The 20,048-nt window shown below is 37.9% G+C and overlaps 1 protein-coding gene across 2 annotated transcripts in view; it reads left to right on the top strand.

Annotated features, from left to right (window-relative positions):
• LOC126484217 (meckelin) overlaps positions 1-20,048 on the top strand; it is a 221,669-nt gene that overhangs the window by 135,316 nt on the left and 66,305 nt on the right. For both annotated transcript variants that reach the window (XM_050107630.1, XM_050107631.1), the window contains exons 9-10: positions 8,106-8,348; positions 16,699-16,839. In XM_050107630.1, the coding sequence (XP_049963587.1) occupies positions 8,106-8,348; positions 16,699-16,839 (384 nt within the window). The remainder of the gene's footprint in view (positions 1-8,105; positions 8,349-16,698; positions 16,840-20,048) is intronic.

The raw sequence follows: 20,048 nt of genomic DNA on the forward strand, positions 1-20,048 counted from the left end.
CTCTTAATATCCCTGGAACATTTTTACCCTTTTCCAATGAGGTGCTTATGTTTTCCGTAAATTCTCTGATGGCATTTATTGCGCTTTTTGCTCTTTGAAAACCAAACAGATTTTTAGAAATAATGTCATTTCCTGTAAGAAAATTTTCTAATTGTTTTGCCACAAGTTTCTCAACTATTGTAGAAAAACTGCGAAGGACGTAAGTTTCCCATATTTTCTGGTGATAACTTTTTGAATAGTTACTTTATCTCTGTATATTGTAGGACATTTGGGATTCACCATTGTTCAAAAGGACTGATTTATAAGAACAGTAAACGGGTGTGGAATAATATGGCATTCTGCTTTGATTGCCATGGAAGGTATTCCATCCCATCCAACTGAATGTTTATTTTTTAATGATAATATTGTGACTTTCACAGCCTTCTAAGTGATTGTATTGAATTATTTTAGAACAAGTATTTTGTTTTTCATCTATGTGCCTGAAATTCGTGTTGTAGTGTGATGGGCTCTTATATCTACATCAAATTTTGTTACATTTACAAAGAAATCATTGAAGCAATTTGACATTTGAACAGTGTTTATAATAATATCATTATTAATCTTAATCTGTCAAACTTCTTGACTTTTAACATTTACTCCAACTCTGATTTCGCAACAGACCAGAATGCTTTTGTTTTAGCTTTTTGTTTGGTTATGAAAATACTGTTTGCCAGTTTTGTTTGCTACCACTGTAGCTTTCTTAAAGATAGTCTTGTAGTGCTTAATGTAAATTACAAAGTCTTTCTATTTACTTTAAACTCATTATGCAACTGTCTTTTTCTGGCACTAGAAATTCTTATTCCTGATACAATACAATTCGGTGTACTGTTTATTGTCTTTTCATAAGATTTTGGGGGAAATGTTTCGAACACACCTAAAAACAATCTGAAAATTTTGAAAAACTTCCTTGTATCATCAAACTGGTAATTTGTAAGAATGTTGTCTATAAGGTCGTTGATTGGAAGTTCTTTGTAGTGCACACAGTAAAGTTTACTTAAATCCAGATTTCTGGACTAAATCATGAAACTTTACAGTGTCACTGGATTCAAATAATCTATTTAAATTGAAGTCTGCTGCAATTGTAATCTTTTTCTTGCTTTCTTTCTTAAAGCTTTTCTAAAAGAGAGTGAAATTTGTCTTAAGATAAGCTTAGTGACAGACCTGCCAGGAATTCTGAAAATTGATATTATCAGAGTATTCAAATCATGTAGCTCTACACAACTACTTTCAAAAATACATTCTTAATTTAGCAGCTGAAATCTTCTTTCACTTTGTAGTTCATTGACGCTTCAAGTAGGATACAGGAGCCTCCATGACACATATTGTTTCTATAAAAACTGCTGGCAAGTTTAAAATATTTAACTTTATTTAAAACCTCTATGCAGTCTTTTGTGAGCCAGTGTTCATATTTAAAACCTCTATGCAGTCTTTTGTGAGCCAGTGTTCATTTAAGCATACTACCTTTATGTTTACAGGTTCTGAAAATATAACTTGCTGTTCATCAATTTTAGAGTAACTGATATTTGGACATTCTGCTGTTAAACTGTTTATATTCATATGCATCAGGACGGAGTTTTTGGATTTGTTTGTGATTTGAAGAGCATAATAACTTCCAGTATATGTAAAGTTCCTATTTTCGAACATCACTTTTAATTTGTCACCCCCCGCCCCTGGAAATTATCAGTTTCCCTTGCTTTTAATGTTTCTGCAGATGTCTGCAAGCATTTTGCTGAAAGTCAGTGAACCTAATCTACTCAAGTGTAGCCCATTCTTTCCCAGACACTTACTGCTTAAAAATTTATTTGAGTCAATGAAAATTGCACCCAGCTTGTCAACTTGTTCCCTAATTTCACTGTTTGTCTTGTTTATATACATATCACATACCGACCTTTTGTGAAAGATTCCACTAACAACAATTCTTGAACTTTTAAAAACAGTTTCGGTTGTGCAAATCAAGTTTTGAGTTTCATTGATTATTTCTTCCTCACTGCTGTTCCTAAAGGAATTTGTCCCAACATGGATTAAAACACATTTATATTTGGCCTTTCTTCCATTTCCACTTTGTTCAGAACTTAGGATATTTGAAAATGTCCACTGATCTTTTGCAATCAGATTCTGAGACAGATTGATTTCACAACCTGGAACTGTAACATTTATCAGTAAGAAGTCACCAGTAACAAGAAATTCACTATTTTTATTTGGCTTTGCTACGATACTTTCATGTTTGTCTGCTTTGTAGGTCACTGTTTTCCATTTAAATTTGTTTATCATTTAAGTGGATCACTTCTGTATGTTTTCAATCATGTTTCACACATGTGTATTTTTGAAGTTTTGTTTCGTGTTTGGCTAACGTTTTTCAAAAATGCGGGATTCTGTTTCACTTAATTCCGTTTGGAGGATTCCACTAACACAGGACTGCTTTTCTTGCATTAATCTGTCGTTTTCTTTCCTTGTAGTCAATATTTCGGTTTTTAATGCCTCAGTGTTCTTTTGTAACAACTTTATAATTTTGTTTTTTGAACTTGTTGTATATCTGTTTCACAGTCACAGGACTGCCTCTCTCATATTAATCTATCACTTTCATTCATTATAGTAAATATTTTATTTTTTAATGCCTCAATGTCCTTTTGTAGTAATTGTATAATTTCGTTTTTTGAGTCCACACAATGCAGAGAGCAGACAAAAGTGGCAGTGTTAAGGTTACCGAAGCAAAGTAGCAACACTAGAGCCCTGCAAATTGCAGAAGCTCTGGGCAACTGTCCCATGGGAAAAGTTTTGCTACAGAGAATTAACTGGTAACTCCACCCATTGCCTAGACACTATTGTAAGGCATCACATAGAAGTTGTTCATGAAAAGGCACATCTTAGCGCAGGCATTAAACTTGATAATTACTCCTGAGAAATGCAATGTCAATGGGTTTATGTAGGTTGGAGTGTTACTACAGTAGTCCCCACTCACAAAAGGACAGAGGATGGGGCCAAGTGATGTAAAACACTGTTGTTGCTGGCCATAATAGGAGTGCCAATGATGTTTAGCTTTCAGCTGAATGCTATTTCTGCTAAACTTGAAGTTGATTAATGTAACATCCAGGAGCACCCCTACCTACTAAGTGGGTGAAGGGGAGTAATCTAAATGTGGTTGGCCAGAGGAGCCCAGGAGGTGCAGAGTGACTTGTCAGATTGGCTAAAGCTTGTAAAGTGCCAATGGATTAGTGGGTCAATTGTAGGAAGGGAGAAATGATATGCCACCACAATTCTTTAAAAACCTATGTTTTAGTATCCAGAGGGATTTCTCAGTCAGATTGTTGGAGTGCTGACTCTGTCACTCGTGGCCAGTCTCAGTAAGCTCTGACATGTCTGTTTTTCTCACTTGGAGTGGTGCTCTTAAGTTTATACTGCTCTCAAGTTTATACTTAACATGCTGGTAGTCTTTGCTACTTGTGTTTGCACTCACCCCTGTGGTTCAGACACTGAATTCTGTTGTGCAACCTGTTGCCTCTTTTGATTTTTCTGATGTTCAGAATCAGCCTCCAGTGTAGTAGTTAGTCTGATCGCTAATAAACAGTGTTATTCAGACCCATGGATCCATGAATCTTCTGCTACAAGCATCCTGTCAAGTCCCCAAATCTGCACCTCTCATAGATGCCCTGTGACAGTGTTTGGCACTGATCCAAGGCATCTACCTGCCTTCACTGGGAATTTGTCTTTCAGCATTTGCTCCTCACCACTTGAAAATTGCACTCTGACCTCAAATCCCCTATCTTCCCTCTATCCTCTGTTAGGATATGACAGGGCTACTGGTGGTAATGAGGAAGAGCCTATAGAGAGCCAATAAGGGATATAATTGGTGTGTTTCATGTAGGAATTTTGGCTGCAATGTGCTGAAGTTGATAATCAGCTGAAGAGGAAATACAGTGGGAGTGCAATAGCCAGCTGCAATTGCCATCCAGTATGGGTATGATCTTGGATTTTTAGGAAGCATAGATATGGTGATTCTTGGGGAACAGAAGAAGTAATGGGTATAAGAAAGGGGATAGATACAGCAGGTGAACAGTTCTGGAATGGTGTTATAGATTTTGGCAAGCATTAAAAATAATGTGTGTGCATGTGTGTCTACTGCTGACAAAGGCCTTAATGGCCAAAAGCTATAATTATGTGAATCTTTTCTTTAACTAATTAGATTTATTGGGAGTAATATAAATATTTTCTTTTTTAACCCAGTGAGGATGTGGTAGGGTCAATTTGACTGTGCTCATTTTGTTCTGTTGGCAGTTCTTTGTTGCGCAGTTGCGCATTTTCAAAGTACTCAGTACTTGTAATTGTTGAAATCCCCTCAATGCGTGCATGAACTCAGTTGGCTGCTATCCGTGAAAGGAGATAAATGAGTACAAATGATAAAAAGGTATTTTTGATCCTTGCACAACCACAAAGTAGTATTTCTGTGCCTTTTTCAGTTTATCTTTTTCCATGAATGTTTCATGTTTTTTGGTATTTTAGTCAAAATGGACAATAAAGAAAGAAATGCTGAGCGTATACGTCATTGCTAGGTGGAATTATCAGTCAGTAAAATCGACTTTACAACAGATGGCAGTGAAAATGAAGTTTGTGTGAGTGGTCGCAGTGGCAGTAGTGGTATTGAGCATGATGCAAGTGAAGGCAGTGGCAAAGAAGATAATATACTACTAAATGGGCTAGAAAATAATTCTCACAATGCTGTGTTACCAGAATTAGTCGATTGATCGGAAAATCAGGTACACAGTTCATTTTATTTTGGTAAAGATGGATCCAAGTGATGCAAAAATCCACCTCAACAACAAGTTTGGACCTGTTCTGAAAATATCATCAGGCAGGTACGTGACATGAGTTTAATGGCAAGATTAGCAAAGACAGAGATTGAATGGTGGAGTCTGTTTTGCAGTGAAAATGTGCTTAGTATTATCTTGAAATACACAAACTAACAAATTGCAGAAAGGAAAGCAGCTTATGAAGTAGTTGCAAATCACTATTTTATGAAGGAAATGACTATGAGTAAGCTGAAGACTTATGTAGACTTGTACATTGCTGGATTTTACCAATCTGGGAGGCAGAACACCTTTGACCTTCGGGCTTCAGATGGAACAGGCGTGGAAATATTTCAACTGTCTATGACACGGCGACATTTTCATTTTATTCAAAGCTGTCTCTGTTTTGATGATAAATCCACATGCGAAGAAAGAAAACAGATGGGCAACTTAGCACCAATATGTCAGATATTTGAAATATTCATTGAAAACTGCAAGAAAGCCTATGTACTAGGAGCATGTACAACCATAGATGAAATGCTGCTTGCATTCAGAAGCAGATACAAATTTAGACAATGTATTGCACCAAAACCGGCCAAATATGGCATAAAAATATTTGCCTTGATTGATACAAAGAATTTCTATACCTTCAACCTCGAAATATTTGCTGGAAAGCAGCTAGAGGGACCGTTTTCACTGAGTAATAAACCACTTGATGTGGTGAAGCAGCTGTTGCAAACCATTTCAACAACCTTAATGTGACTTTTGATAACTGGTTTATGAGCTATGAACTAGTGTAATATCTGGTGAAAAAATACAAGCTAACTTCTGTGGCAAAAGTGTGTAAGAACAAGAGGCAAATCCCTCCTGAATTTTGCAAGACTCGTGATAGAGAAATCTACTCATCAAAGTTTGGTTTCCAAAAAGAAATTACACTTGTTTCTCATATACCAAAGAAAAACAAAGTTGTTTTGCTCATGTCTAATTTTCACCACAGTGCTGAAATTGATGGATCAACAGGAAATAAAAAGAACCATAGATAAAAATGTTTTATAATTGTACGAAAGGTTGAGTTGACATTGCAAATGAGCTGTCAGTGACTTACGATGTACTTACGATGTAAGACCCAACCCAAAAAAATGGCCTTGGACTGTCTTATAAGCAATACTGAATATGGCCAGCATAAATGCTACTATTGTTCAGTGATCAAGTAACAATAAAAACCAAAAGCATCGTAATTTTATAAAAACACTACGCCGTATGTTCGTCTGTAAACACTTGAGTGCCCGACAAGAAATGTCTCAACTGCCAAGCACTTTGTGTAAGAGAATCAGAGAATTTAGAGGAGAGTCTTCACAAGAATCAACAAGAACACATTATGTCAAAAGTTATTATTCATCTTGTATTTGTAGAAGACTTATCTCGTATATACAGGGTGCGGCAGTGTTCATAATAGGATATTAAAAACACAGCATCAGGCAGTAACTGTAATTTATTTATTACCTCTTATGTCAATTAATAGTTAATGGTATGCCATTTACTAATGTGTAAGTCATTGTCCATTGCATGGATTACTTTTTGAATATGTCTCCTGTCAAATGATGCCTACTCTTCCCAACACATTCATGTAGGCGGCATTGGAAGGATTCCATAACTCGGCTTAACATGTTCCCTGGGATATTGCCGATGGCAGTTCTGATGCAATCCTTCATCTCAGGAATGGTGGCACAATGTGTTTGGAACACTTCTTGTTGCAGGTAGCCTCAAAGGAAAAAGTCTGTACATGAAAGGTCAGGTGAGTGAAGCGGCCAGGAAATGTCACCAAAACAGGAAATTACTCTACCGGGAAATGTCTGTCGCAAGAATTCCATACAAATTCTGTCTGTATGTGAGGTTGCTCCATCTTGTTGAAACCATAATTGTACCACATCCGCATCGGCCATACCTAATTGGGGAAGAATGAGGTCTTGCAGCATTTTTAGGTAGTGTTCACTGATGACAGTTACAGCTGGCGTGCATGCCTGCAGTACGTCATTGTACAACACAAGTCAAATTACACTATGAATGCTACCGCACCCTGTATGTAGCAAAAAATCCGAATTACTGATGAGAATGTGTGGTTTTGTAGATTTTAAAAAATTGTAGCATTAAGAGCTGTTAAAATAGTACTTTAAACATAGCTGCGCTACAGCAACGGTTCCACGTAATCAGATTAAGAGCAGCCGACCAGTTGCAAAGGATAAAGTAATCTTTACCTAGGTTTCAATAGATATAAATCTATCTTCTTCAGAAGACAGCAGTATTACATTAATATGAAGCGATATGTCCTTATCGTTTTTACAAACATCTGCCTAGTTTCATTAGTCAAATAAAACATAGCCCTGAGAACAGGGTTTGTCAGACAAATAAAATAGGTACATGGAAGTTGGAGAGCGCATAAGCTTCCATGTACCTATTTTATTTGTCTGACAAACCCTGTTCTCAGGACTATGTTTTATTTGACTAATGAAACTAGGCAGATGTTTGTAAAAACGATAAGGACATATCGCTTCATATTAATGTAATACTGCTGTCTTCTGAAGAAGATAGATTTATATCTATTGAAACCTAGGTAAAGATTACTTTATCCTTTGCAACTGGTTGGCTGCTCTTAATCTGATTAAGCTGTTAAAATGATTATTTTGTAGACTTTATGTAAAAATTAAGTAATGAAGCATTTATACACTTAATGGTGTTTGTTTCTATGAAAATCCTTTACTTAATTAAGAATTCATAAATTTAATTTCAATCTTTTGTTAAAAAGCGCCAATAAAAACTTAAAAATTTAAATGTAAAACAGGGTCAGACCGAAAGAACGCTGAAATTGGCCATAAAATAAAACTTTTTTTTTCCTGTCTACAGAAACAAGTTTATACCAAATAAATTATCATTATTATAGCGTTTGGTAAGGTTCCTCCATATTTTAGTAATTCTGTTGTAAAAGCTAAATAGGACAGGTCCGTTCCCCTTCTCCTGAGTTTCATTTAATCATACATCTCATATATCTTTCCTTGCTCACAGAGTATGTGTTCAAATTAACTGCTTTCTGTATGCTCTTGATATAAATGCACTGGTAGAAATTTAGGTTTGATTTTTATGGTATTTATTTATTTTGTATGTTTTTTTAGCCTATATACATGTAACAGGAAGAATTAAGTGAATAGAATTCAAATGTTTTTTGTTTATAAATTATGTAATTTTATTGGAACTGTATAATTAAAAATGTTATTTTGGCTTTGGTTTAAGGTTGCTGAAATAACCCATTTAATTGGAAAACAGATATCAGTGGATATTTTCTTGATTGACTGGGAGCGTCCAAGAGCCAGAAGTACTGTATGGCACAGAAACAAAAAGTCTGATGCAGAAAATTCAGAGCAGCCAGTTAGTGTGTGGAGGACTTACTTCATTGCAAATGAATGGAATGAGATACAGACAAAGAGAAAGACAAGTCTGGTTTTTCAGCTGTCAGTAACATTACTTTTTCTCAAGGTCTGTGACTAATGTTAATTTGAAGTGAATTTACTATTTAAAACTGTTTCTACATTTCAGAGTAATTCCAATATTTGTATACATTCGTATTATTTAAAACACAAAACAGTAGGATATCAGAATCTAGTAGCACTTGATTTTGTGCCACGTGAAAAATGTGCTAATAGTTTTAAGCAAATTCCATTTTGTTTACTGGGACAAAAAAATTAAGAATATACCAGTGTTGATGAATTTTTCCAGCTACTCATTGCTGTAATGTTGTTATGACTTCATAACATAAAATATGTGTTTTGTACATACTACTGACTTTCTCAGAAATTCAAGAATGATTTGGGTCCCAGAAACATATTTTATTTCAATATTACCAACACTTGTCATTTCTTACAGATAGTCTTGAACAGCTGATAGAAGTTGGAAAACAGTTCCTGTAAAATAGATACATTTTCTCACAGTAATATTCATTAACATCTAAGTTTATAGACAGAAAGTTGAACAGGCTTTCATTTAATGTCTGTCATCATTCAGGAGGTACAGTCACCAAATACGGCCTCAGTAATCTTCCATCCAGTTTTCTAACCTATGCTGTGGGAGAAATTAAGGCAGATTCCCTCAGCCATCATAATTACTTGAAGACCACTAACTCATATTTAAAAAAAAGAAGAAGTAGATATACAATGTGTACGATTTTCTGATGTGATGTTATGAAATCAGCTCTTGGTCTCTTCATTCTACTTGGAATGGCTTTTTATTACTCTTATAACTTGCACATCATGACGAACTGACCTGCACCACTTTTAAACCCAATATTTTGTACCTAGTTGCTGCCTTTGTCTTTTCATCCACTCTGAACCATTTTTTTTAACTCTTGTCACTACCCCGTTATAAGAAAGGTAGAAAGAAGGATACTAATAATTAGCTGAAAGAAATATTCCAGAGCAGTCTAATCAATTTTCAAAAATATACTGATGCATATATATCGCCATCAAGTGAAATTATCCCCACCATAAAAGGATAATGGAGCTTTCAAGAACATTCTGGGGTATTATAGGATTTCCTTGAACATCCTGGAAAATTATAGAACATTCTCAAACCTTCTGGAAGATTGTATAAAGTTCTGGAACATTCTACAACATTCTCCTACTATTTACAACATTCTAGAACATTCAGTCCAGAACATTCAGGAACATTCCGGTCAGTCACAGCCACTTCAGCACTTGATTCTCTCCTACTTCACTGACTTGCTATAACAAGTCCATTGGCACAGTGTCCTCTTCTGACACCAATATTTTTGAACCCAACGTCTGCAGTTCCACACCCACACTTTCTTCATAGATAGGGACTGAAGGGCTATCATACCATATAACTCCATGGGGCTGTGGGTATAAGTTGTGTAATTATAGCAGAAAGTATGGGCAAACGATGCTTACAGCTATTATGTACAGGGTGATTATATTTAAAGTTAAATTTTCAGACTGCTGTAGAAATAACACCACTGGTCACAACGATATCAAATTGCAACAGAATACTATCGGAGAAGGGGGAAAACGTGTGGCAGAAGAAAAAAAAAGTGTGAAAATTGATCAATAGAGGGCACTGTATGTGTCAGAATATGTAAATGAAAACACCTGTCATGCGTACAACTCATTGAAGTTGGTATAAACACGCCAGGTACATGGCTTTTCTTCCTTTTGCATCTGCAACATTCGCCATGACTGTCTCAAGGCAGAATTGCGCTCTGCTTGTAAAACTGTACCACAAGAATGATGACTGTGCACGTCACTCTGCAAAAGTTCCAGACACTGAAGGGTTTGAAAAAAGGCATTGGTCCGATGACTGCTAAGGGTATGGAGAAAATGATTCGGAAATTTGAAAAGATGGATTCTTTTGGTATGCAACCTGGTAGAGGGGGGAAACAAATTGATTCAACATAAATTGCCTGAACATTGGACGTACCCATGACCATGGTGTGTAAAATCCTATGAAACATCCTTCTTTGCTATCCATTCAAAATTACCCATGTGCATGAGTTGCTTCCTGTTGACCTGCCAACAAGAGAGACCTTTGCTTTAGAATTTCTTGCTCACATGGAAGTGGACAATGATTGGTTGTGGAAGATTTTGTGGACAGACGAAGCCCACTTCCATCTGACATGATTCATCAATACACAGAACTGTTGAATGTGGGGAACAGAAAAACCACACGCAAATCAACCAGTACCAATTCATCCTGAAAAGGTCACTTTGTGGTGTGGGTTTATGGCATCTTTTATCATGACAAGATATGTCAATACACGTAATTGTTGAATATGGGGAATAGAAAATCCACACATAAATCAACCAGTACCACTTCATCCTGAAAAGCTCACTGTGTGGTGTGGGCTTATGGCATCTTTTATCATAGGGCCGTATGTTTTCAAAGAGACAGGTGCTTCTGGTCCTGTTACCTGTACTGTCACTGGTAAGCACTATGAGTGTCTTTTGTGCAATCACGTCATTCCAGCTCTGCAACAGCTTGAGTTTGTGGATGGGATCATTTTTATGCAATATGGGGCACTTCCGCACATTGCAAGTCCAGTTAAGCAGCTCTGGAAGCGCCATTTTGAAAATGCTAGAATTATCGGCCACCATTTCCCTACAATCTGGCTGTCCTGATCACCTGATCTTAATCCATGTGACTTTTGGCTGTGGGGCTATCTGAAAGATGTTGTGTTCAGTGTTCCAATTGCAAACTTAGCTGCATTGAAGGCACGCATTGTGCAACACATTCTGAACGTGACACTAGAAACACTTCAAGCAGTTGTGGAACATGCTGTTTCTCGATTTCAACTTGTTGCAGAAAATGGTGGACAGCATATTGAACATGTTTTGTGCCTGTCACTTGGAAATTAATAATCCGATTTGATTGTGATTGATGCTTTTTATGTGGTTTTTGGCCTCAGGACAATTAAATACTGATGTAATTGATGCTTTTTATGCAGTTTTTGGCCTCAGGACAAATAAAAACTGATTTTTCCCATCCAACATGATATGGATAGGCTTACGTAATTAACAATATCACACCTGTACACCCATGCACCAGTTTGTTTGATGTAAAACGTACACCTTAGGCATTGTTGTGATTCATTTGTCACTTGTAGTCTACCACTATTAAATTATGATGCTTACAGCGCCATCTATTGCTACATTTTGTAACTATTTATTTTTCTTCACCCATATGTTTTCCCCCTTCTTCGATAATATTCCATTGCGGTTTGACGTCATTCTGACCAATAGTGTTATTTCTTCAGTGGTTTGAAAGTTTAACTTTAATTGTAATCACCCTGTACATTGCTTACTAATCAGTCTCATTGCATACCTCCTCCATGAAGGTACTAGAAAAAAATTAGATATGCGAGAGCCATAAATTAATATACTTAGTCAATTTCAGTTTGCATTTCTATAGGCTCTCACCACAGAATATTCTACTTTGCAATTAACAATCAGTATTCTCCTAGAGAATTTCAAATAATGTGGTATCAGAGTTCCTACTGGTAACTTAGTTTTCATCCTGTGCGATTGAAAGTATGTGAGTGTTGCATTAAGAGACTCAAGGAGTATACGCAACAGCATCTTCAGAATGGGAAATAATAACTACATGTATACTACATGGATCAGTCCTGTCTTGTTATCATTATATACAAATTATCTTCCCACAAAATTCCAAGAAGCAAAAACAGTTGTCATTACTTATGATGCAAGAATTGTAATTAAGCCTAATGGAGTAACTTTGACAGTTGAGAGGGAAAATAATATTTTGTTCGACATTAGGAACTGATGGTATGCAAATGGATTGTCACTGAACTTAGATAAACTGGAATGCATGCAATTCGGTATTGCACAAATCCTTAAATCACCTTCAGAAATAATGTGTGAAGCTAAATCAATAAACAGAACTAAACATACTAAATTCTTAGCTGTTTATATTGGTAAGAACCCAAACAGAAAGACATGTGTTACACATCTTAGACGTCTAAGCACTGCAATGTTTATGTTATGGATAATGTATATCAAACAGTTGACTAAATTTTCTTATTTCCATCCACTGATGTTTATCACATCATAACAAGTGTTTGTTGCACAAAAGTGTGTAATAAGAATAATATGTAGTATGCTTTCTAGAACCTCACATAGGCAGCTCATTAAACAGTTGGGCATACTGAAAACAACCTCAAGCACATTTACTCCCTTATGAAGTTTAATGTCAATAATGTGTCACAGTCTGAAAACTAGATCAAGCAAATTGTTAAATGGTCACCTCATCTTTGAGAGAGTGTTCTATAGTTGTAAAACGGACTCATTGTACATCATTGTGAGAGATCGCAATTATATGCAAATAACAAAACTAAACTCAGCAATGTTGTAGAACCCCAACACCTCACTGAGCAAATAAGCAGTAACATAAATTGATATTCATGTTTGGTAAATTCTACAGTCATAGTGGTTTTTCAGCTCTGGCCTCTTTTTCACTTCACTTGATGTCATCTAAGGTAGTAATGGAACAAACATACCCATCACAAGACCTATATCATTAGAACAATGCGGTCTCCAATCTTGAACAAAGTGAGACTTACAGTGGCTTCTTTTATGCTGCCGAGCTGTCTGCCGATTCTGACATAATATTGTAGACAATGTAGGTCTTGTTCTCTAGAGAATTAGCCATGGACCCAATTAATATAGGCAACAGATCCACTCAACATGACAGTAACCCCACATGAAACAGGTGATTCTGAATAAACCAGGTTAGGAAATACTCAGTCCAAAAGTAGTTCTCTGTATAGGAGAGTATAGGCTAAAACCCGTTTTGATGTTGTGGCAGGTCTTAGTTTCACGGCCCACCTTTGGGAAAGTGTGCCATAAGCATGCCATGTCAATCAAGAGACAATTACAACAGAAGTATGCTAGATCCCTTCTTCCCTGTTCTGTATGCCAACAGATATATGTTGTATTGTTGTGCAATGCTGACAGGCTTCGCTTCCCAATGCTGCGCTACAAACGCATGATGTACTTCATCTTTAGTTATCCTATTTCCATTGGACAAAATCATGTCTCATTTGTTGACTTGATGACCATTTATCTTCAACTAAGTTTTACTTTTTGTTTAACCCTTCAACTGGTTGAAAATCATGCCTCATAAAAATTGACTTTAGTTATCAGATTATCATTCATCAATGACACCCGTTGCTGAGTGTAATTCAGTGTCTTCAATTTTCATGGTGGTATTAATTCAATTCTTTAAGCATTAAAATCTGTCTTCACACTTTTCTCCTTCATGTTTTAAAAAGATTTCACTTTGTCTATAGTACATGACTGTCAGGGCACACAAAATTTTCTGCTTTTTTCCCAATAACTTCTATTGCCATCTTACACGAAATTTATTTGGTGCTATCTACTTCAGTCATTATTGATTTATTCTCTTAAATTGGTTGTGCTTCATTTCTATTGGATTCCTGTTTCATAACTTTTACTCCCGCAATTCATCACATTTTTTAAATTACATTTTACTTCAGATCCAGGACTGAGTAAATGTGTTAATATGTCCCATACCACTGTAATTTTTCTTTTAGAATTAATTGTAGATTTTGGTACTTCATACACGCAAAATCCAGTTATGGAATAACGACGATATGGAAAAGATTGATTGCTAGAAATATTTCAGCTTTTGGAGAAACAAACTCCTTCTCCGGAAGTAGAAAACTAAAACACACACACACACACACACACACGCACACACACACACACGCATACACACACACACACACACACACACACACACACACACACACACACACACACACACACAACAATTGCTTTAAGGAATTAAGACACATAAGACTTGAGCAGCAATCTATGTAAGGTAGGAAGTGAGTGTAAGGTGTGGGGTGGAGGGATAGCAGCATAGGTGTGAGGGGAAGATCTACCTTTGTGGGCTTGCAGAGATGGGTGGGAATGGGTTAGGGCTGCAAGGTGCAGTATCTGAGGACTGTGGTGGTGGTGGTGGTGGTGGTGTTGGTGTTGTGGGGGGGGGGGGGGGGGGTTCGTCTTCTCTATGACCCTCCTCTCCCTTTCCCCCTCCCCATTCTCCCCACCCAATACCCAACACAGGCCTCTAGATGCTGCACCTCTTGTCCACCCCAGGCCTCTTCGTTACCAACGAGTGAGGTAGCACAGTTGTTAAATTACCACTCTCACATTTAGGAGAAAGTCAGTTCAAATTTCCATCTGGCCATTCAGATTTATGTTTTCCGTTATTTCCCTTAATAGTTCAAGGCAAGTGTTGAGATGATCCTTTGAAAAGGAGAAGCCTGATTTCCTTCCATATGCTTTCATAATCCGAGCATGTGTTCTGTCTCTAATGAAAGCATTAAACTCCGATCTTCCTTCTTCCTTCCTTCCTTACCCCCAATATCTACCATAGCTAGGTTGCTGCTCGCATCAGCCACAGTTGCAGTTCGGCCTTAGGGCCTGGAAGCAGAGTGGCTGTGTGTGTGTGTGTGTGTGTGTGTGTGTGTGTGTGTGTGTGGGCACGCACGTGTTGACTAATTCAGAAGAAAGCCCTTTTGGCTGAGAGCTGTCTTGTTTGTCTGTCTTTTTGTTGTGCCTGTCTGTGATTCAACATCCATGCTATATGGAGAGTAGCAATCTATCCTTTTCATAATATTGCCATTATTCCATCCTGGATTTTCCATTGTTAGATTAAATAAACTGGTAGACTTATTATGCCATCCTTCACCTTAATCAAAATATAGAACTTATGTTAAGAACTTTTTAAAGTCGTATCATCCATATAGAATCTTGTTGAACTCTGTAGCTGTTATCCAATCAAAAGTAGTTGAGGAAGACTGCAACTAGGTTGATAGGGGTCCTGAAGCTATGACTAGCAAATCAAATTGTCTGCACAGGCTGCAAACTGCCCCATCACCTCTGAGTAACTTAAAACAATAGTGAAACAAATTTGTATTAGTTAACACATAAAATGAAATACAAACTTTTTCACTTTAGCACAGTTGATTGATTTATAAGCAGCCCAGAACAATATTTAGTTCCACTTTTAACATTTTTTGTTTAACCCTGATATATATCAACATGCGTTCTGTACATTCAAATCTGTTACAACAAAACTGTAAAAAACCTTCAAAGTTGCACAGAAGTTTGTTGTTATTGACTGATGACTAATTTCAGACCTTTTTAGTCCATTTTCTTTCAAATCAGCCACTTAAGTCATACAATACCATCTATTATGTTGAACGTTGGCCACATTATTTGTGTGTATCTGTGGGTGCGCGCATGTGCGACTATGCTGTGCTGCAATCTACAATTAGTATCCCCCCCCAATCCCACACGCAGACACGCATTCAACATCCCCCCCCCAATCCCTCACGCAGACACACATGCGCAAACACGTGTGCACGTGCTGTGGGACCAGCATTCACATGTAATTCAGTGTTGTTGTATGATGTGGATGATTTGAAAGAAAACGGACTGAAAAGGTCCAAAATTAGTCATCAGTTATTAAAGACAACCTTCTGTGCAACTCTGACTTTGTTATAGTTTTGTTAAATCATTTCAAGTTCCTACTTGTTGTTGTCCAGCATGCTGAAAGCAAGCAAAAGCAAATCTGTTAGAACCAATTTCCCACAGACCAGTCGTTTGGCCTCGTTAAAGACTGGTCACATGCGGGCAAAGCACTGTGGCTCTCGCTTTCACTTTTGTTCTTAGTTTAACAACTCTTCAACAACTGAGCCTGGTGAAATTCTGGTCCGTTTTGTCACACAAGAGAAAGGTCTGTTGAATCTCTCAGAAAATCGAGCGATTTACTGCCAGTACACTGTTCTGCATATTATTCAAGCTTTTATTCAATCTGCCCATTCTTTTTTTGAGTAATAATTTTCAAAAATGTTCTTGAATTTGTATCACACATTGCATTAAGGATCGCATTATGCTAACATCTTGAAAAATATGACAGTAATATCTTTCTAAACTGAAGATACTGACCTTTTTTTAATGGAAAATTATGTTTTTATACTTTACGTGCAATGATCCTCAACAGTTTATCTATTTTTCTATGCAGGTAATTGGTCTTGGAGAATGGGGCTCTGAGTAATCCATATGTGCTTCTTGGTGTAATAATTATCACTGGTGTCTGTGAATTTGCGTCATATGTGGTGTTGAAGGCCACATTGTGCTACCATCTTGAAAAATGTGGCTAGACTATATTAGTAAACTAAAAATACTAACTGTCAACTTACTTAGGAAAAATTGTTTTTTATTTATATTTAAGTGGTTCCTATCAGTTCATTTATTTTTCTAAGCAGGTAATTGGTCTGGAGAATTGGGCTCTGAGTAACCCAAACTTGCACTCAAGCATATTAGAATCGACGATGGGAAATCCACCATGTGTTATGTTTCGATTTGCTATAGGAGTGACAGTCTACTTGGTGATTTATGTGTTGCAGGTATGTAATATTATTTGATGATGATGAAACTGTAAGAAATAAGATGTGGAAATACTGATACAACAAAGAGCTGCTAATTATCTTGTGTTTTGTAAAAGGTGATCTACACACATTACTACTGGAGGCTCTCCTCTTGGTTTATTGATCAGAAGCGATATACACAGGGCCCTCCTCAGAAACAGAGGACACTATCCTATGTCCTAATTCCAAAGTGAAATATGGGCCACCCCATTCAAAGTTCTGACTATCACAGAGTCTACTGTATAAACACTGTAGCAAAGCCATTGGCACACTTGCTGCTCACTCCACAGGTCCCATCGCAACCGACTTAAACCAGGCCTGTGCCAGTGTATAATCTGGATTCTGGCATCATCTTGTCAGGGGGTACTACTGATGACAAATGCCTTCTGGTTAGTGGCACCAAAGTGTTTGATTGTAATCGTGCATCAGGTATTTGGTTCCTGTACTGATGTTGGGTGGCATCACTACATCCCATCTGCCCCAAGTAGCAACTGGTGGGGGAGAATGCACAGGTGGTGCATCATCTGGAAGAACTGGGAAAGGTGACGGGTCAGTGTCCGTGGGTGTTGCTTAGGAATGTCGAGACAGGAGGAGGGTTGGTGGTAGATGCATGAGACACCATGGGACTGGTTGGTCCACCAAGCTCAGAGGAATAGGTGGCTGCTGACCAGGATGGCATAGGCAAAGTTAATTTCAATGCCATCACAGAAGTGCATGGATAGAAGCCACACTATACATCATGACATGCGGTGCGCAGAGGTCATCCCATGGACCCATGTTGAATGGTGCGAGACTTGAGAGCCTTACACCTGGGTGCCCAACTGGAAGAGGGAGGCCTCGGTTATGGTGTGCACTGACAGTGGTTGCAGCATTTCCAAGAAGGTCATGCCAGTCATGCAGCCACTCCACTAGACTGCAGCCCGTGGACAGTGTGGCCCTGTAAGTTGCTAGAAAACTGCAGAGGATGTTAGGTCCTGTTGAAGCATGCGAAGAGGTGTGGTGCACAGGTGTTCAATCCCATAACAGGTACATAACCATTCAAAGTCATTGGAGGTAAATGCCATTCTGTTAACAGAAACTAAATTTCTTGGATTGCCTTCAAGGGCAATAATTTTTTTCGAGGCTGTGATAGTAGCTTCAGTAGTAAACTGAGTCATGTGGAAGGGAAGTCAGAAAAGGGATTAATTATGACTAATCACATGAAGCCCAGAAAAGACCAGCAAAATCTGCCCCACAGTGCTGGTCCAGGAAGAGCTGGGGAGGTGCAGCTTGATGGGTGTGAGTGGCAGAACATTGGTGGACCAGGCCCACACGTCAGAGTCAGTACCTGGCCAGAATATATGTTGTCCCAGCAAACTTTTCATCTGGGTCATGCCCGAATGGGCAATGTGCAGGAAGTGCAACACTTATGACTGACAAGAGGAAGGAATCAGGATGTGGGTGTGCTCCTCATCCGACACCCAAATCAAACCTCATTGTTTTAGTGTAGTGTAGTACATGCCGCAGTGGCCCATGGAGATGAACTTCAGGCCTGGGAGTAGGGTCTAGTCACCCATGTTGCACAAATTGAGTGATGCAATGCCATATGAGGTTCTTGCTGGTGGCAGCAATTACATTACATGATGTTAAGAGAAGTCATCAAATCCAGATATGAATTAAGTTGGAAACACATCAATTCATATTGGTCAAAGATGGGTCAGGTCCTATGGGGCATCGGGACAGCACATCATTATTTATGTGTAATATTGCTGCTTGATAGTGGATATAATATTGAAAGTTAAACAAGTACAGCATCCAGCACTGGAGGCAATGGATGATTCAGTCTGGTAAGCAATGCTTTGGGCGAATGATGATGAGCAATAGGTGATTACCCATGACAAGACATAATTTATGTTCATAAAGGAATTTTTAAACTTCTGAAGTGCATAAATGATAACAAGAGCCTTCCACTCCATTGAAGAATAGCATTGCTGAGGAGCAAATACGGTCTTGAAGAATACACACAAGGACAGTCAGTGCAGTCTGTCTATTTATGGGACAGGAGTGTGCCAATACTGTGGGGCATGTATCAGTTTGTTACTACTAACAGAGGCAAACCAGAGCTGAATGTCGTTGAACATGGGCCCCACTTAATGCAATCTTTTAAAACGTGGAAAGCTAGTTGGCAGCACGGTGATCATTTGAAACCTGTGCCCTGGCATCGTAATTTGTTCAGTGGGTGGGATTCTGTTAGGTTTGCAGTGAATCAAACATAACGGTTGATCTTACCCAGAAACACTTGTATGTATATTTTATTCATGAGGCGCCACATTTTATCAATAGCCACCACATAATCCATTGGTTGCAGTCCATTTGCCAAGAGTTTAAACTATAAATATGTCAAGGAAGGTTGCATGAAAGAACACTTGCTGGTCTTCAGAACGAAAGCTTGAAGTTGTGTAGGTGATCCTGTTGAGCTGTACCTGTGATCAAAATATTGTCAAGGCTGTGCCATAGGTGGGAATACCTTGTAATAATTGATCCATGAAATGTTGGTATTTGGCAGTGGCTAAAGAGATTCTGAAAGGTAATCAGTTATAACGGTAGGGGCATAGGGCATATTTTAGTCCAAGCTCAGCGGACAGAGACAGTGGTCATGCGTGCATGTGTAAATGTGTATTTTCTTCTACATCTACATCCATACTCCGCAAGCCACCTGACAGTGTGTGGCGGAGGCCTCTTTAGGAGGCCTTTTGGCTGAAAGCTGAAATGAATTACAGTTTTTTCCTGTCTGTGACAGGAGGTGAGTAGCCATCTATTCATTTGATAATATTGTTGATATTTAGTACTAGGTAAGCTTTTGACACTGCATTCAAGGGGATTAGAAAACATGCCTCTAGGAGGTCAGTTATGTCAAATAAAGTGCCATGGTCTAATTTTGCAAAGATTTCATCCATGGTCAGTATATGGTAAGTTTTCACTTTAGCTTGTGCTCCCAACTTAAGAAAGTAGATTGGTTTAGCAAGGCTTGTGCCTGTGCAAACATTTGAAATTGCAATTCTTACTTAATTCACGTAGATTGGTGGTCCACTCTGCATAATATTGGTTGAGGCCCTTTTTTCATGGCCAAAATTCTAACCTTGCTGCAGTAACATATTTTTGTTGTCAAAAAATGTTTTTGTGATAAAGCAAATATTGTAGACAACTCA

Source organism: Schistocerca serialis, chromosome 6 (assembly GCF_023864345.2).
Source record: "Schistocerca serialis cubense isolate TAMUIC-IGC-003099 chromosome 6, iqSchSeri2.2, whole genome shotgun sequence".
In the NCBI taxonomy this organism is placed as follows: domain Eukaryota; kingdom Metazoa; phylum Arthropoda; class Insecta; order Orthoptera; family Acrididae; genus Schistocerca; species Schistocerca serialis.